The following is a 19,977-nucleotide window of genomic DNA, read 5'->3' as shown; positions in this document are numbered from 1 at the left end:
GGGGGGTAGTTTGGGGTTGGGGTTGCAGAGCCCAGACTCCTCCTTCAGAAGCTGCCCCAATGTCTGTATTTGCTGAGGGCAGGCCTGTACTTTGATCATGTTGACTGGTTAAGAACAGACCCAGAAGGCAACTAAGTCTGGCTGATGACCAGCTGGCTGGGAATTGAGAAAGAGTGAAGGGTACAGGGAGAGAGCCAGCAGAACAGGTGCACAAAAGAGGCCAGCATGGGAACAGTGTGGAAAGGGAGGGCAGAATGGATACATCCAGGACATCTAGGCATTCTATCTGTCTGGGAGCCCTGAAAACCAGCAACATCGAGGCAATATGGAATGGACCTAGAAAAACACAATTCCAGAGGGAGCCTGGTATTTAAACAGCCACCCCCCGCCCCCTGCCCCACCAACCCCGCTGCCTCATATCCCCATCACTTCCTCGGATGCCAACTGGTTTCCTCCTGCAGCTTTGGAGAGCAAGCCAGGTCATAATGGAACCATGAGACAGAAATTAGCAAATTCCTTGAGTTTAAAAAGCAGGCTGATCTGGGAACAAGATGGAATTTGGTTGCAGGCTCACAGAGCCAGTTTCCCTAAATTCCCAGACCAGATTAAAGAGTCCTTGGGCTAGAGAAGGAGGAAAAGAAATATGGACAGGAACTGGGGTACAGGAAAGTCCCCATGCTTGGGATCCAGCCCCGGACACCTTTGGGCTGGAGATCAATGGCCCTCACTTCCACTCCCAGGGAGCCCTGGCTTGATGACCCACCACAAAAATCTATCCTCTAATTCTGAAATGCTCCAGCCCGTATAGAGCCCACCTCCTGTGAACACACATGAGCTCCTAAAATCAGCACTGGATATAGGAGTGCAGTGAAGACCGAGATGTGGACAAGGGAGTCCCTACCACTGGACAGATTGGGCCTGAGGCAGATGTATTCTCTGCCAGGGACCTCTCAGTGGCTCATGCATTCTTTTGCTGCCTTGGGAAGCCTGGTGTAGCCCCAGTGGAGGTGACCCTAATGCTCCACAGAGGAGGAAGTCCCTTCTGCATGCACAGGGTTGACACCTGAGTTCCAGTGGGGCTTCTCCAAGCATATCCAGGTTTTAGAACACAAAGATGGGCATTAGAAACATTCTCGTTCCTAAAGCTTTCCTGGCTGGCCCATGGATGGTCTGAGCTCCTGGACCAGTTAAGGAGCCCATCTCCCAGCCAGATTCACTTAGCAGGAATTTGCCTTCATAAGGGCTATACATTTATTTTTAGACTGTGATCTGTTAGATCCCCCAATAACGGGTCCGTGATTAAAGGAGTGAGACTGATATAAAGCAAAGGTCAAGCAAAGCTTTATTTTGTGCCAAACATCAAGAATCAAACTGAGCAGCCAGGGCCATGCCTCTTACAGAGAGTGGCGACCCTTCTCTGTTTCACAGACTAGCTTTTAAGGGCAAAGGACATGCGGTCGGGCCTGGCCACGCACAGGTAGCCAATGAAATTGTAACACACAGAGAAAGCTGCACAGTGATGCTAGGTGACCAACTGAATTACAATTTACCCTATAGTAGACATTTGACTTAGCCTATCACCTTGGTTAGAATTGGCGCCCAAAAGGCTCCCAAAGGGCAGGGGCCCATACTCCTTGGTAACTAGGGAGACAGTATGCAACCCCCCACTGATCGGATGTCTCCAACTGGCCTGACCCACCCTTGTATCTGGGCTTTGTTACCTGGAGCTGGTTTCCAGGATTGTTTTTAAGTAAATCCCCTGGAGGAAGGGAAGCAGGGACACTTTAAGGGTTAAACAACAAGGTTATTATTTAACCTTAATGGAAGCCTTTAGCTAAATAGGTCCTTACATGATCCTTTATACAACCTCTCACACACACATAGAAATATGTGTACTGGAAGAGGGGAATTACATTAAAAATGTGAAAAGAAGACTTGAAGCTTAAGAAGAATACTTTTAAATGCTGACAAGGTACACAGAGGGTATTAATTTCTGCAATGGAAATTGACTTACTAAGGACAAGCCCATTTTGAGAAAGAATTTCAAATATTGATTATTTAAAGCTTCTTTTACTAGATGAGAAAAGCTTTTACTAGCTTGTCTTATAATCTCAAAGATTCAACTATCTACCAGGGGGATGATTAGCAAATTTCACAAGATATTCCTAAATCACAAAATTATTCACAGGCCTCTCTCTCTATTTAGGGCAGCCTCCATGGGCTTATAAGGTGCAAATTTCCTCACAGACAGAGAATACTGCTTTAGTGTCTCAACATTATAACAGATTGGCTATTAAGGAGGTTCTAAGACCAGTGTGTTTTCTTGGGGATATTCACTGTTGATACAGTTATACCAATGATGACTTTCCACACTAGCAAAGAATCCAACCATGAAGAACAGTCAGAAGAAGCAGAAGTATTTTTTAGAGCAATCTCGGGATTTAGGGTTTTTGAAATCCACAAAACCAGACGGATTCAAGGGAAAATGAAAACTGCAGCCTTTGGAAAGTTAAACCAGAAATGGCTATTTGATTTCCATGAAGCTCACAAAAGAGGGGAAAGCATTTCTGGGAAAGTCAAAGAAAAAAGAGAAGCAAGTTGTGAAGTGAAGATTTAAAAGACTGTTTTGGGGTATCTTCAGAAGCACCCATGTCCACAGACCAGGAATCGACCAAGGCTGAAGGCTACGAGCTCTACGGAGCCCCATGTGAAAAGCAAACCCATGCGGCCCAACTGGAATGGGGAATTTGGAGTTTGAGTGCAAATGAAAAGTTTAGTCAGGTTTCAGAGTAAGATCTGAAAGGACTGGGTTCTCCGGTCTAGATCCACCATGACCATCAGTGAATCCCAATGAAAGGACAGCCTCAGACCCTCTCCCTGGGGCAGACTGGGGTGACAGGTCACAAGTCTGGGGCCTTTGCCTCACTGGATGGGCAGACCCTGCTCTTCGGGGGCCTAGATGACATTCAGCTAGATGACATTCAGTCCCTTACACCTCCTCTTGATGGTCATGAACACCCATGCCTGGGGTGTTCTTAGGGTATTTAGACTCTGGGACCCCTGCCCAAATGGCCCTGAGCCTTTCTCTGTGGCCTGCCTGGGTCTTCATCACCTGACTAGAGCATAGACCTTGCTGGGTCTGGCCATGCCTGACCCTACTCCCTACGCAAGGAGGGATGACAAGGTCAGGAATCTGCTTCCCCCTACTTCCCACTCAGCAGATGAATCACCTCATGGTGCCTACCAGGTGATCCCTGCCCCCACCTTCCCTGTCTTTAGTTTCTGTTCATTCCCGATGCCCTGCAATCTCGAGTCTCTACCTCTTTGATCAGAGGCTTCCCTTTCCTTCCTAGAGTTCCTTTTCTCCCTTTTTTGGAAAATGCCAACCTACCCCAGTCCAACTGCAATGACTGGATCTCCTCAGCCTGGAGACAGGGGAGCCTCATTGGTGCCAAGGGTATAAGCTGGAAACCATATTAATTGCTCTGTGTATGTGACTCTCCTGAAGGGCAGGGAGGATGGCAAAGAGTCTACTTTATATGGTGTTTTCAGAGAATGTCTTTGCTAAAAAAAGATTTCTCATGCCTTTTCTTCAAGAGGAGAGTTCTAGGAAGTTGGGGCAAGTGGGGAAAGCTCTAAAGAGTTGATTGCTTTCACCACAAGGGGAGTCAAGCTGGGAGCAGCTTTGGGTCCAGGGAGGCTAAACATCTTGTCAGAAGCCAGAGGCAGAACAAGGACAGTGGACCTGGGCTCCACACCCATGCCCCCAGTGTGGTCTGAAAAGGAAGGTGTTTGTCCCTTGCTCTTGAGTTGTAGTGGGTTTGTGACAGTAATACAATCTTGTAGAAATGATGCATGTGACTTCCAAGGCCAGAGTGTTACAGGCCACGGGGCTTCCTCCTTGTTCACCTAATGTCCCTCTCCAAGTACTGGAGTGCCACAGGGAGCCATGACGGAGAGGTCACTGCAGCCCGGACACCAGGCTCCAGGGCGGAAAAACCCTCTTGGGAGGGGGGTTCTCCAGCACCAAGGGCTCTAGCCCAGCTGCTGGGGTCACTGTCAGCCATCTGGATTGTCCCCTCCCAGACCCAGGTCCGGTGGCACAGCATTCCCTTTGTGCCCCTTCTAAACTCCTGACTCACAGACCCAGTGAATAACGGAGAGTGGTCATTGGGTATGTCACTAAATTTGGAGAATTTGTTTTACAGCAATAAATAACCAAAATGGAATTAAGAGCATTTCGGGGGAGAGTGAATACCACAGATAGGAAAGCACAGTGGCGTACCTAATCCAGGCCTGGGTCTGGGTCTTTCTGATTCTGCAGCCACTCCTTAGATATATTTTCACGTACACACCCTCCCCACACTCTCCAAACAGGGGCAAAGAAAAGTGAGGACCCTTAATGCCCTGGGTCTGCCGAGGAAGCTCTAGGGCCATGGTGGACATTAGGAATCAGAACAAACTGTTTTTGCTCACCTACTCTAGGTCAGATGCCGTGTCAGCGGCGTGACACGTAATCTGTTAATTTCACAAATACATTGTCACTACCGTGTGCCAGAAATGGGTCTGGGAAAGAAGCCATGTGCGAGACCATGCCCCAGTTCCCCTGGGCTTGCATGTGAGTGAGGCTGATGGACAGGAAACAAATAATGATAGCATAATATGTCAGATAGTGATCAGTGATACGGAGAAAAACAAAGCCCAGGATGGGGAAAGATGATGGCATTCTAGAGAGGCTGGTTAGTAAAGGGTTCCCCAAGAGGATGACACTGGAGGAGAGAGAGCAAGTTAAACAGTAGATAGCAAATCTTGCTGACCTGGGAACCCATGGTTTAGACTCTGATATCAAGGAAAGAATACGTTGTTATCTTCCAGCTTATGAGCCTGCAGCCTCCTACAGAAGGTACATTTGGAGACTGCCCTCCACGGGGTTCGGAGGACCCACGCCAAGGTTTCATCTCGCTATGCCCACCCACCACTGGCCAGGTCTCCCCCTCTGGACCCTCCAGCAGAGACCCAAAAGGGGTACTTACGCAGAGCACGTGGAGAACGACCGCCCCCTGTCTTCGATCCTCATTGGTGAAGATGTCATTGGGGAATTCGTGCAGGGCTGAAGAACGGAAAGAAAACCAGCTCAGAACAGAGGATATTTTCAGCTCTGGAAGACTGGGACAGTCGTGCCTGTCCTTGTTTTAATGCAGAATCCATGACCTTGGATGAGAAAAAAATCATATCTTTACATTCACACATCTCTACCTGGAATTTAGTGTTTCCTTCAGGTAAGAAAGTAGGCAACAAATCTCAGGAGTGTGAGAAGCACAAGAGACTCGGCCCCCAACAGATATGTTTTCATGATACATTATACTATATACCCACAGCAGCTCTTGCTCACCGCTGCAACACTGGGAGGCAGTTAGATCACCCCTTGTGATTTATAGTGTTCATGAGAGCAGAGGTCTGTAGGCTTCCCTGCATTACCAAGGGGGTCCATGGGACACACGGGATTAAGATCCCTGTCCTAAACTGTCCCTCCTTTCCCACCAGGACTCTCTTGGCTTGGGGCCTCGGGCCTGATGCAACACCTTCCCTCGTCTTTCTTACCCTTTCTGAATATGACCCACATTTGCCACCCCTGGAATGGACTATCAAGCACAGAGCTGCTCATGCCTGTCTCCCTGGTCCCAAGCCTTCCTTACTGGGCGATGAAAGCCCCAGTCTATGCATTGGCAGTGCCAAGATGGTCCCTACTAGAGCTTTCTTCTCTTCTCCCACCCTTTTATACTTTGCATGTGCTCATTCACTTAGTTACTAACTCCCGAGCAGCTACTGTGTGCCAGGCCATGCTCTCACTGCTAGAAATTTGACAGTCAGCATTGTTGCGTAGGTGCCATATTCTTAACAGACAGGACCATTTGTTATTCCTTGAGCACACCTTGCATTTGCTTTCTTTTTATGTCTTTATCTATACAGATTGTACCATCAGCCCAAGCTATCCCCTTCCCCAAGTGATCTTCTCTCCCTGCCTTTCATAAAATCCCATCAGCTTCAAGGCCAGAGCCTTCATAAGGCCTCCTGTAGGATCCATGGCTCTCGTCTCTGGAAGACGCATCAGAGCAGGCTCTGTGGAAAGCTGTACATGTTTCCCTGCCCTTGGCCCCATTATTAGCAAGTTTGGCCAGCTGATGAAAGCAGACTTTCTCTTGGAGCTCCACAAGCTCTCCGTCCATCTCCATCACGCAAGTGGGACAACTATCACCAGTGGACAGGGAAGATGTACAAGATGACATCTGCTTGCCACATGTCTTGTTTTGGGTTTTCCCCAAAGTAGATCTTCAGTCAAGGATTTGGGGATACATAGCTTATTTGGAGGTGACTCCTGGACACGCTATGAGCGAGGAAGGGGAGGAGACCAGGGAAGGAAGGGAGTCAAAGACAATAACATTGATGAGTGAGTGGGTGACCACACAGGACACCTGGGGCCCAGTCCCGCGGCAGATCCAGGGAGATGGCACAGAACATGCCTCTGGTTTGCAGCTTGTTGGCCAGGCAGTTGGCCCAAGATGCAAGTCTCTGGCTATTCCTTGAAAAAGTTCTGCTCTCTGCTTCCAAGGCATCACCAGATAAAAACACCACATAACTCTTTCCAGAGCCACAACAGTGGTGATACGGCCTGAAGCTTCATCCAGCATATGAAGCACAGATCACCTGTACATGTCACAGGTGTGATCACACATGCTAGTTTTGTCCTATTCTTCATGTGATGAAGTGGAGAAGACAAGGAAAGAGAGGGAGGTCGTGATCTGCCCACACCCCTCCAAGTGACTCTCCAAGCTGAAGCTATTCCAAACAGGCTGCACTGAGCCCTCCTGATCAATGGATGGGAAAAATGAGGGCAAGCCTGGAGGCTTTCACTTTGAAGACCAAATGGCACGACAATCTGGAAATTACCAGAAGGGGACAAGCATTCACAGAGCAAGCTTGAAGTTTGTCCGTCAGGCCCTGGGCACTGCAAGGATTCCAGCCACTTTACTGAGGAGTCTCTATTCTAGCATCTTCCCTCTATGGGCCTAATGTTTCTGGCTGGTGTGCTCTTGTCCAGTAAGCAGAGGTAGAGGAGGCCCTCCAGCCTCCCTGGTGAGAAACCCTTCGACTTCCTCCTCCCTGAAACTTCCCTGCTGCCCACAGTACCCACAGAGGTTGGATCCGGGGAGACTTGATATTTGTAGCCCCCCAGTCAATTCCTGCCTGTCCTTCTTCCACACCTCCTGGCTCTCCTTGTGCATACAGGATGTCTTACACTCTTAGGAGATGCTTTCTCATACTTCCTCCTTTGAACCTCTCTTTGAATTCGCCTGAATAAATTTTAGTCCAAATAACTATCCCATGGCCCTCACCTTGCCCTCCCCTCCCGAAGTTGTTCAGTGTGGATCAGAAACCAAGAGAAATGTCCCTTTCTGTCCTTCCCAAACCCAAGACACTGATGGTCTCCATGGGTCACCCCCATGGTGGGGAGTGGAGCAAAGGTAAGGAGAGGAAAGGCCCTGCTGGGTGATCTGGAAACCTTCCAGACCTGGCTGGTCCCCATGTCCACCTGGACTTGCCCAGACCATGCTGGAGGCTATGCCCTTGAACGAGGTGGGACCCACAGAGCCAAGTGCTGGCTCAGGAAGGGCTGAGGCGCTGTCCAAAGTCCTGGCCAAGCAGGCCACTGGCAAACTTCCTCATGAAATTGAACCTGGCTGGTCAGTGGCTGAGATAAGGGGTGGGTGTGATGGCAGGGGTGGGTGTGATGGCGGGGGTGGGAAAAGCAGAGGAGAGGCAGTTAAGGATTCTCAGATCAGTCTGCTTCGAGAACAACAACAAAATTCTTATTTGGTGGTTCACAGCAATGTGGAAAGAATGACCAGGTTCTGTATCCCCCAGCAAGCTACTGACATGGATCCCACTCTACTTATTCCTTATAGGTCCTTTGTGAAAACATGTATTGGGCTGGTGATGAAATTGTAACAATAATTTCAAAGAGCTAATGCACAATTTGCAAAGAAGGATACATATATTTTATTTCACTCCTATAGTATCGTCTTTTGGTGAAAGTGACAAGAAAAGATTTTTTAAACATGAGCTGGAGTCCCTCTCCTCTTGCCCTCCAGGCAGTAAGTTCTCCTTCAGAGGTCCCACATGCCTATGTTTTAGGCTGGGTCCCTCAAGAGCAGACCTTGAGACAGAGATATGAATGCCAGCAGTTTATCTGGGAAGTGATATCTGGGAGGAGGGAGACAAATCAGAAAGGGGCTGAGACAGTAGGCTCAAATTTGCTGGGGCACCTCTGAGAGATGGTGTAGAATATGCCTCAGTATTGTCCACAAATGCTCATCCATCACTGTTGAAGGCTGTCCTAAACACTTTAGGGCTGACCCTTAACACTCCTCAACTCTGCACTTGGCTAACTCAGTGTGTACATGGGACCAGAGAAGGCCCCAGACAGAGTCACAGGTGCTTCAAGAAACCACCTGCATGTCTGTTGGCCATCTGAAAGATGGCCACAATTCCTCTTCATTGCTCCCTCCTGTCTAATCTCATAGTACGGTTAGTGCACAGAGCTGGTGTCTAATAAGTGTCAGCAGGATAAAGAATGCTAAAGGAATCCCCAGTCCTGGATACTGACTGGGGATGGAATATGTCCATCTTGTCCACCTGGCCCAACTGGTCAAGAAGAGGGCTGCCAGCAGCAGCTGCTTGCTTCCTTGAGCCCAAGTTAGCTCCCTACCTGGCAGGTAGGCCCCAAATACACCTGAGAAATTGTGTTTTCAGAACAGCTACAGCTGTCCAAGATAACCTGTAAAGATACATTGTGGCATGCTGGACTAGAAGGTTCTTTCCAGTGCTTCTTGGCCTCAGTTTCCTCATCTACAAAACAAGGTAGGGCTGCTAGAGCATCCTGTAGAGCTAATGGTAGTGATGCCATTCCATGTGCCTTCTATTTTTGGTGTGCTTCTTCACACCCAAATCCAGAGAACCAGGGTCATTTCTTGACCAAGGTGGGAGCTGGATGGTTACCCATCTCTGGGAACTTGACACTGCCCTTGGGCTTTCGGTTAGATTTTGCATAAGGGCCCAACATGGAGCATCAGGCCTGGGTTTGGATCCCACCTATACCACTTGTTTAACTCATGGGTTATCTTATCCTCTCTCAGAGCCCTATTTCCTTCATCTGTAAAATGGGTGGGTGAATGCCAGCTTTGCAGGGTGGCTGGGGAGAGTGTAGGCAGAGTATGTAAAATGTCTCCCACCATCTTCCTAGGCCACTTATCATGAGTCTTCATAATTATAACATTGATGGGATGCTGGTCCGGCCTGGGGACAAGGATACATTCTTTTCTGGTCTTGGAGTTGAAATCCTCCTACTGCCAATTCCCACCTGCTTTGTGCTGGCATCTGTTTCTCCAGGATGGTGTTTAGTCTGAGAGAGCTGTGTGAATGCATGTATCTCTAGATATATGCTTCCCCTGTTCAGGCTGCATTGGAGCCAAATGGCCCACATGGTGTGCTGGGAAAAGCTACACATCCAATGGAGGGTTCCCCCAAATACCTTCAAAATCCTCAAAGTCCCTTTCTGCTCCTCTCGTTCTATCCCTCAAATTTCTTTTTAGTACATCTCGTCAGCTCATGGGAGCCAGCAAAAGCAAGCAGTGCTGTTCCCATAGAAACCACAGAGCCCTGAACAGAGTGGATCCCCCTTAACCAAGGCAACAGCAGTCAGCTGTCCTGCTTCTCCTGGCTGCTTTCCTGAGGCCTGAGTTTGATGAGTCCAAATGGAGGTTTGCAAGGGATAGAGAGTATTTTCTGTTTCATTTGGGGGAAAAAATTGTAGCAGGGACAGTCATGGCATCTATAGGCATACTGATCTCATGTTGATTACATAGAGCCTCCCAAGATGTAGTTCCAAAAATTTAGCTACCTTAACAGGTTTGAGCGAAAGGAATCTGACTGCTACAACCATCACAACACTGGCCTTTTCATCCCAGGGGCCTTTTTATAACAAAATACCTTGCACATTTTATTGACTTGTCTTTTGGGAGTTGCCCAAGAATTTAGGGTTGACACTGCCCAACTTCTCTGGTGCATGATGCATGACTTCATGCTTCTGCATTAGACAATTTCCTCCACCTGAGTGCTCCATCCCATAAAACCTTCTGTTCCCCCTTCCCCTGGCATTAACACTGGGAGAACACCATTAGCCAGCTGTTGTAGTATTCAGCCTCCCATAGAGTCTTCCAGACTCTGTGGTGTCCTTGTCCTATAAGTGCCCAATAAGCGGTTTTCCAACCAACTGCAGTCACCTTTGATTCCCACACTGTGAACTCCCTGCGGAAAGGAACCGTGCATTTTTCTCTCTCTGTGGCCAGCACCCACTGGGCCAAGGTCCATGAAAGAGAAAAATAAATACCATGAGAAGACAAGTGTGAACAAACTTAGAGGGACTTTCTCCCAGGGGATGGTTTTCGTATAAACACAAGACAGAATTATTAACTAAGAAATCCTGTTGGGAGAAACAGAGCAGTAAAACTCCCAGCAACTGGGAGTGGCTATTTTGGCTGTTCTCTCTTCTGGAGACCTGGAAGACTATACTTCTAGGTTCCCTTTAAGGGTAGGTGGGGCTACATGGCTTGCTTTGGTTAATGAAATGGGAGCAAACAATATATGTCACACTTCTAGACGGGCTTTAATAGCCAGTGTCTGATTCATCACTTTGCATTTTCTTATCTAAATATGCATAGAATCACACAGCAGGATGAATTCTGCATCAGCTTGAGTCCCCGAGCAACTGATATCAGAATCCTACCCCTCTGACATGCACATTTTATACCTGTAGAATGAGTAAAAAAATAATGTGCTTCTTCTCTTAGCCACTGACGCTTGGGGCTGTTTGTTACTCAGTGTAGCCCAGCCCATCCTGAGTAATGTGAGAGCTAATACGGGACTCAGCATTCTTCATGTGAGGCCTTGCCTCATCAATTTTTAGTTTCTTTTGTCTTCTCCAACAGACAAGGGGAGGACAGTTAAGGCTGGAAGGAATTTATCCTTCTCTTCTCTGCATTCCCAGTGCCTAGTGAGGTGCCTGGCACAGAACAGTCACTTAATTAAGAGTGTTTGTTCATTAAATGAACACATATGTCATAACTGAAGGCCCCTGAACAAAATTATCCACAAAGAAATCTATGTGAAAATGGATATATTCTCAATTTAACTCTCTAAATATTTAGTCTCTGGAAAAGTTTCAGAGACATTTTGGTGCCCTTCTCTTATGCTCAGTGAGGATCAGTAAGCCACAAAAGTACAGGGGTGGGAGGTGGGGTGGGACGTATATGGCAATGGGAGAGTATAGGGTGTCCCAGAGAATTGCAGGCTGCTGGGAGGTCGTCTTTGGAATCTGAGTCTCAACAACACTGGAAAATATATTAACAAATCAATCATATGCAAATAAACACACAGTTACTCAGTTCTTCACACACGCCGGGTACCCTACTCAATCCTAGTTACAGAAAGGCAAAGGAGGCACTGTCCCGCTCACTGATGAGTCATCAGCTGAGTGGACCAAAGCATAGGTTGGAAGCCAGGGAACATTCAGCTCTTTCTGCAACCATCCCAATACTTAAGGATGGAACTAATCTTTATTGAGTCCTATAACTATTTTTCACTTTATCATGGTTTCTATGATAGGAATCTTTATCCTCAGTTTACAGATAAGTAAACCAAGACTCAAAGAAGGCAAGTCATGAGCCAAAGTTCACACAGATGGTAGTGGAGGGCCTGAGATCATGAGTGGGGTCTGACTTTCTAGCATATTGATTCTTCCATATTAGAAAGGGCAGACTGACCTTTCTCCTCCCTTGACTTTGAAGGTCACAACTTCTTCCCTTCGAAAGCCAGAAACAAAATCTGGATTCAAATGGATCGATGTGTGCATGGAAATGAGACCATAAACAGCATCTCTGTGAAGGAGGATATAACCACGGGTCATGGTAACCAAGAGCCTCAACGTGGCTGTCAATCAAAAAGATACTACCAGTCAAATTTGCTGAGAAAGTTGGTTTCAAATGCTTATGTGGTGACATTTGTTTACCACAGGCAGCCAGGGTTTTGTAAGAGCCTAAAGACCTGGACCTGAAGACTTCCTTCACCACTTACGAGTTCTATGGCCTTGGGGAAATTCCTTAACCTCTTTCAGTCTTAATTTCTTAACGTGCAAAATGGGAGGATGAAAACAACACCAGTTTACATAGTTATTATGAAGATGAATTGTGATGATGTTTATGAAACATGTAGTACCTAGAATCAGGCAAGTAATTATCAAATGATAGCTCCTTTTACTTTATTAAATAGTAGAGAGAAGAAATACGGACAAGACTTGTTTCCTAGGACATCAGTGCCTGGGGACACTGCCCACATTCCTGGGAGCCTACCACTTTTAGGCTAAGCAATTACCAGCACCTGCGTCTGTCTGCCTGAAGACTTTCCCTAAGGCAAAGATGGGGTTCTCTGCCCAGATACTGCAAGCTGGATATGCTGGGGAATTAATACTGCTCTTTCCCCCAGGTGAGGCCCTCAACCCACGTCTGATGAAAGGGTGGGTGTATAAACACCTCAGCTCCCTCACCACCTGGGTGAGATAACTCTCAGATGTGTCCGGCGCTATTTTCTAGCACTCTCAGCTGGGGAAAGCTCCGGGTGCTCAGTGTGACAACTGGCTTTGTAATACTCTTTTGATTGGATGCCTTCCCTTTCCTGTCTCACTTCCTGACTCCCCTATCTGGATCATCTCCCAAATAAACCTGTACTTGAATCTGCCTCAGGGCCTACTTCTGAGGAACCCATATTTAGACAAGGGAAGCTAAGAATTTTGCACGTTGGCACCTCTCCATTTCAACAAAGATTTATTCTTCCAGCAGAGGACTCATCCATATTCAGGTGAATTGCCCCGCCAATAACGGTAACAGTTTTCAATGGTCTCACTTCTATACTTTTATAGGGGATTGACGCATCCTGCTTTGTTGACAGCAGCACAGAACCACCTAACTCCTGAATGCAGGTTGGAAGACTGTCTGCCCTGTTTTGATGGTGCTGACGTTGATCCAACACACCCATGAGAAGTTCCTTGATTTCCACTTCAGAGCTCTTTTTCTCATATCCATATTGGCAGGAGATTTAAAAAAATCATCCCACAAGCTTTTCTCCTGGAAGGGAACAGACATTCTTTGCAACTAAAGAACCCCAATCATTAGTTACCATAGACTTTTGGCCTGGCAAGGCACTGCAATGTAATTTGAGGAACTGGAAACATATTTCTTTATCAATAATAAAAAGCCATGGCATCAGCGTTGCTCATGTCTCCAAGCCAGTAGCTACTGTAGAAAATACAGTGATCCCATGACTAATTTAGTGTTCTCAGGCCACAAACATGGCAGCACATAGAAGGAGGCCTATTTGTAGGGGCAGGAGCCTACAACCTGTATTTGTTGCTCATGTGGGATGTCCATGGCTATATCAGTAATGAATTCTTATTAAAGGAAATGGAATATTTTTGGTCAATAGCCCTGTGGTGTTCAGAACTTTAGGCCCTTCATGGACTGCTCTGTTCTTCAAAATGTCCCTTGGTTCCAATGTTAGAGAACGTGTGGCTGGATGGACTGGGGTCTGACCCAGGTGTTGCATCTCTCATGATTTCACGTCTGCTTACTGATGCAGAGAAATTCAGACCAACAAACTGATATGCACAGAAACCCACTACATAGTTCCTTAAGGGGATGCACACTGGTAAAAGAAAAGGTCATTCCTCCTCAGCACCCTTGGAAGGGGGGATGAGGGTGCATGTCCTAAGAAAGGACAAATGCAATTTAAACAGTTCTTTTTGAATGTAGTAATTCCCCATAAAACTTTAAATCGACAGTTTTCCTTCTTCATGTGTTTACTTTAGAGCAGAGATGAAGTGTGCATGCTAAATGAGTGGACACTTCAAAATCAATGATTTCTTTTGGAAAAAAAAAAGTGTTAATCCATAACATTTCAGAGCCAGAAGTAACTATAGTGTTCTGTTGGTCTATAGATGGGAAGGTAGTAACAGAAGGATTTGGTGAGAAGCACAGTTAAAGTTTTTCCTCTGTTTTCTCCTTTCAAAATCCATTTTTTCTCTTTCACCCTTGATGATATTCCATGATCACCAGTTTCAGAGACTGAAAATAGATCTCATCGCACATGTTCATCAGTAGAGTGGTAATGACTGGCTGTTAGGCTGAGTCTTACCTGGGGTGCTGTGTGGGAGAGGAACTTGATCTATTAACAATGCTGCCATATTGGTTATGGGAATGGGGATGGGGGCATGTGTGCTTCTCATTTCCCTTCACTGAAGCTTCGCTTACAAAGTGCGAAATTGAAAGAATAACTGGCACTCCCTGCTCCTAGTAATAGTAATGACTGCCATAATTTTCTTTAATATGCATCTCTTTTTGAGCATTATCTCTTTAAAGATCGGGGGGATGAAAATATTTCAATACAATTTCCCAAAGATATCAAATATATTCAAGCAGATTCATTAGGTTGTTACACACCTAAAATATAGTTGCTTGAAATCTGGTTTACAGCAATGAAATAAATACCTAAAGAAACTCACAGTTAGTTGTAGTTGTAGGAAGAGATATAAATAAATAAGACAAACTACTGGCTAACTTAGCTGGCAAAACACATTACTCCTCATTAGTACCTGGCAACCTCTGCTCCTCCTTGGAAGAAAAATTAACATGTTACCTGGAGGAAATAATTTTCCTTTTTATGTTGACATATATTAAATATTAGCTACCTATGGTTTGGGGTCAAAACACTCAAGAATCTAACTATATCTGAAACTCTTTTAAGGGTAGGTCTCAAATCAGAGCTTTTTTGTTGGATCACTAAGTTTGTGCATTCAAAGTCTACATTCCAAATATGATGGCTCCATCTGAATGAAAATTACGAGAAGATTATAATTAATCCAATTACTGTATCAATTTTTCCTTCTTCTTCTTCTTCTTCTTTTTTTTTTTTTTGGCTGTAGTGATGGTACATTATGGTTTTGAATGAAACAGACTAAATACCTTTTGTTTTCACAATGCACTTTGTCCTCCAAACTAGGCTTTTAAGGGTACAGACCAAGAGTAGGACAAAGAAAGATCCCTCAAGAAGGTCACTGTGCTGTCTTGTAGTTACCAGAGCAAGGCTGGTTACAGCTTGTAGCAGACAAGGTTAAAGCAAAAGAATTTAGAATCTACTTGATGTATGTCTAGTCATTTTATATCGTATATCTGACTTTACAGAAGATGAACTGAGAAGACTCTGGATTCTGTTGTCTTCCTCAGAACAATGTTGAATTTGTTCCAGTAGGCAGTTAACTACTGCAGGGTCATCTCTGGCGGTGGTTTTAGGCTTTTTTCTGACAGAAGTCTGTTCTGATTATGCTCTTTATCTTGGGATGTGGTCCTCACAGGATTTCAATGGGACCTGTTTACCAAGCCCCTTACACACTGGGGACTTGAACTCCAGAGTTTGTCTTTTGAGAGCAATCTGAAATCCCTACTCAGCAATGTCAGGCTTTTAAGCCATTGTTCCCCCCAAACTGAAAGAAGGCAGCCACACCTGTCAGCTTTTCCCCTGTGAAACTCCCCGTGGATAGAGCTGGAACAGAGCTGGGGGATAGAGTGGAACACAAAGCAGGGATCTTACTGGGCTGAGGTCTCCAAGACTGAAATTTGGAGCTTCTGGAGGAGCTAGAAATGGGCGTCCCAGAAAGGAAGGTTTCAGAGAGGGGGAGCCCTAACATGCATATAAATCCCCCTGAAGTCTTTGACACCTGAACTGTCCATGCTTACGGGCACACCAAGCAGTGTGGGGGAAACAATGACTATACTCTGGATTTTTTACTTCAGTTCATAGTAGAGTAGCTTGCATTGGATTAATTCCCCTGTAGGAATAATTATGGACTCTGGGAAATAAAGAAAAACAATGTTTAAAAACTCTGGAAAGTGAATGAAACAAACAGAATATATTCTGCATCATCACCTATGGCAGAAAACTTATAGGAAACTAAATTCACATTATAGGTTCCCAAACTTGATTAGCGCCATTAAGTTCTCCATGGAACTAAGGCAACCTGGAGGAACCATGTGGCCCAGTAGTAAATAAGGACCTGGGGAACGTGAAGGTCATTGGAATGTGCTGGCAAGATCTGATAAAGGGCCACAGATACTTTAATTGCATACAAATTTGTATGGATAAACCAGGAATTGAGCAAAATGGGTCCTTGATGTAGCAGAGCTTATAGGAAGTGATGATGCAGCCTCCCACAGCCTTCAACTACAAATATTTCAAGGTCAAGACAACCCAGAAAAGCATCTGTGGCAGTTCTGATGTCTCTGACAGGTGATATTCGAAGGCTCAGAGGCAAGAATGTGTGTTAGGGGACAAAGGGTATTGGAAACCAGTTACTGCCAAGGGAGTGAAATCTTGTTCTACTTCTTTAGGAGTCTGGAGGTTCTCATACATTTTCCCATAAGTGTCAAATTTTGACATCCTACAAGATATTGGCAAATTGAAATTCACAGCAATAGAAGGTAGGTGTTTAATAAGTGCCTTTCAAGTCCAGACAAATTTGTGAAGCTTCAGAAATAGGAAAAAAAGGCAGGCAGCAAATCAAACTTCTGACTAAATCTGGTCACTAAATCAAGCACATAAATATATTAGTGATTAATTTTTTTTTAAAGGAAGAAAAAGAAAATTCTGCTAACTTCCTGAATTAGTCAAGAACAAAATAATCAAAACTACATGTCTGGTGAAAGTAAAGTGGAAAGGCATCCACAAAGAAAGAAGGAGGGGTTCCACTTTGTTCTTGCCCCAGAACCCCATCATATCCCCTACCACAAGTCAATGACCTTTTGCCCCCCTCACCCCTGAAATTAGAATTTAGTGTCATAGCTGGTTGGCTTGTGTCTTTCTATGCGCTTGCATATCATTGCAGGATTGTTGGAACTGAAAGCACATTCAAAGAAATCAACATCATTATTCTGAGACCAAAAAAAAAGAAAATGGAAAGGCAACATACACTTTGTGATGCGTTAACCTCAGTCATCATGTCACAGAAGCTGCATGCAAATGTATGTATTTATTGTCATAGGCTCACTCGAGAAAAAGCTGGTCAGAGAAAATGAAGACCCCTTGAAACCACCAACATCTAAAGTCTGGTTTAATGTGTACTTGAGGATGCTGGCCTGCAGCTCACCTGAGCTGCTTGGACAGTGAATTCATGCAGAGGGAGGGTAAAAGGAGTTGGCAGGCTTTCATAGGATAGAAGAGTTTGTATCGCTCCTTCCTTCAATCCTTCCTCACATAAACACTGAATTTCAGGGCATATCATATAGACCTAAGGGGGAAAAAATCTATTAAAATGATTCTTTAAAAAATGACCCTTTGGACATTTGAGATCCATGGTTTCGGGTTTTTTTTTTTTTTTAAGATTTTATTTATTTGACAGGCAGAGATCACAAGTAGGCAGAGAGGCAGGCAGAGAGGAGGGGAAGCAGGCTCCCTGCTGAGCAGAGAGCCCGATGGGCCTGATCCCAGAATCCTGGGATCATGACCTGTGCCGAAGGCAGAGGCTTTAACCCACTGAGCCACCCCGGTGCCATGGTTTTGTTTTTGTTGTTGCTTTTGGGAAGGAATACAAATAACTTTATCCTTCTATGAAAGGCTCCAATGTTTAAGTTTTCTTGCCATAGCTCAAATAAGCAGAACCAGACTGTCACAGATAGCTGCATAAATAATCTCTGATCTCCTAGGTAACATTAAGTGGAGGAGACAGGCTAAGGGGCTGTTTTTCAGCCTGAATAGGGAAGCGGCAAATCCCACAGGGGTCCTGGACCTAGGAGACAAGGTCTTGCCTAATCACTTGGAAGAGGCTGGCTGTCAAGTGCCCACAGGTGGAAGGGCCAGTGAGAGCAGCGTTGTCTTTCCCTGAGTCTGTGACACAGAAGCAAATTGGCTGGCTTTCTCTCAGTGATTTCAGGCAACGTTTCTTTCCTAAGATACAGGGTTCCTTTGAGAAAGATTCAAGTACCAAAGAGATCCGATGCCTTCAGGATCAGAGTTGCACTCTTTAAGGACGGCAAGCTTTTCAGGGACACAGATGTGGGCCCAGATGTTTCCCTGTCAGTTTCACTCAAGGACATATGGTGTAGTGGTTATGCATCTGCCGGGTGGCCCTACCTCTGCCAGAGGATAACTAGGAAGTATGCCACATGGTCTTGCCCTCATCTACCGAAGAAGTCAGATTTGAGTGCATGAACATACAAACTGAAGGATGGTAACAGGCAGGCTATACCCTCCCAAACACGTAAGTATGTATATGCATGTGCACACACCCACCCACCGAAGAAGTCAGATTTTAGTGCATGAACATACAAACTGAAGGATGGTAGCAGGCAGGCTATACCCTCCCAAACACATAAGTATGTATATGCATGTGCACACACATGTCTATACATATACACACTTATGTATCCTAGACATACCAACTGTTGCATAATGACTATCCCAAAATGTAGCGGTTTAAGGCAACAACACTGCTTTTATTGTATCTCACATTTCTGGGGAAAGTGGCTCTTTCGTGGCCGCTCATGTGATTGCAATGACTTAGTGTTTGGAACTGGAAACATGACACTTACTCATTGACTGTCTGACACCTGCGCTGGGGAGACTCGAACACCTGGGGGCTGGAACCACTCAGGTTGCTTGGCCTCTCTCTCTAACTAAGTGTGTCTTTTCCACCTGGCCTTCCCTTCATTGGCTTGAGGACTTCTCCCATGGTAGCTCAGTGCTACAAGGCACAAGTTTCAAGATGGAGAGCTAGAGGAGGAAGCTGTATGGCCTTTTATGATCTGGCCTGGGAAGTCATGCAGAGGGTCATTACAAAGGTACGGGTGGCCTCAAGGGGGAGAAACAAGATTCTGGATGAGCACATGATCCTAGAGTTACTGCTGTGGCCATTTTGGAAGAGGCAACCTGCCACTACTCACCTCTATCTGAAAAGGAGAACTACATCTACAGCCATATTTACAACAAATCTTTATCTAGATGAAGGTGAACCAGAGAGTGAATGGTATTTGGGGTCAGGAAGAAAAATGTCAGCATGAGCCAGCTCAGTGGATAAAGACTGCATGGGTGACTCAGATGTGCAGAGCCTCTAAGAAGAAAAGGCTTACACAGCTGTAGAGGAGGCATTTCAAGTGGTCAGGAAGCAGAGACAGAAGTATGGAGGAGGTGGGAAGTAGCAGAGCCATTCTCTGTTCTAACAAGGTGCGTACTCTTCAGTGGGTTTCTCCTTGAATGAGCAGCCAAGTTCTCCATGGGAAACACAAATAGCTACTAACGTGTTAACATATCACCATTTCCCTTACATAATCCTTCCTAATCCTCATCGCCATCCTGAGACCCCTGCACTTTATAGAGGAGGAAAATGAGGTCTAGTGAGAACCATCCTGAGGCCAGATCTAAGTTAAATGCCCTCTTGAGGGTCAACATGAGTCAGGGCTTAGTTCATGTTTTCCCAAAGGCCCAGAGAGATCAAGCATGGACTTATGCAAAACCCAGCTCTGCCCCCCACCCCCGAAAGGAAAAGACTGCAACCAGAATCTAAGAAAGAACACGGGATTGCATTGAATTTCATGGTGCATTAGAACCCAGAATGGGACCCAAGACTAAAATTGGCCAGTTTTCCTGATTAGCCTTTTACTAAGCCTCAGGCTAGAGAACATAACTCTGGCATGCATTGGGATTTTGCTCCACTGCAGGACTTGTGGTGGATAGCTTTCTCCATCTAAGGGCTTCCTTTTCAGACAAAATGGTTTCTGACCCCTTCCACCCAAAAGAAACCGGTTTGGAGCTCTGCCTTGGTTA

At 45.7% G+C, this 19,977-nt stretch overlaps 1 protein-coding gene across 1 annotated transcript in view; it reads right to left on the bottom strand.

Moving 5' to 3' along the window:
- SLC24A3 (solute carrier family 24 member 3) overlaps nucleotides 1-19,977 on the bottom strand; it is a 480,953-nt gene that overhangs the window by 194,475 nt on the left and 266,501 nt on the right. Inside the window, exon 3 of the mRNA XM_059134152.1 lies at nucleotides 5,034-5,110. Coding sequence (XP_058990135.1) covers nucleotides 5,034-5,110 — 77 coding nt within the window. The remainder of the gene's footprint in view (nucleotides 1-5,033; nucleotides 5,111-19,977) is intronic.

This window comes from Mustela lutreola, chromosome 9 (genome assembly GCF_030435805.1).
Source record: "Mustela lutreola isolate mMusLut2 chromosome 9, mMusLut2.pri, whole genome shotgun sequence".
In the NCBI taxonomy this organism is placed as follows: Eukaryota; Metazoa; Chordata; class Mammalia; order Carnivora; family Mustelidae; genus Mustela; species Mustela lutreola.
Note: the sequence above shows the minus strand (reverse complement) of the source record. Positions and strands in the feature narration are given on the sequence as shown.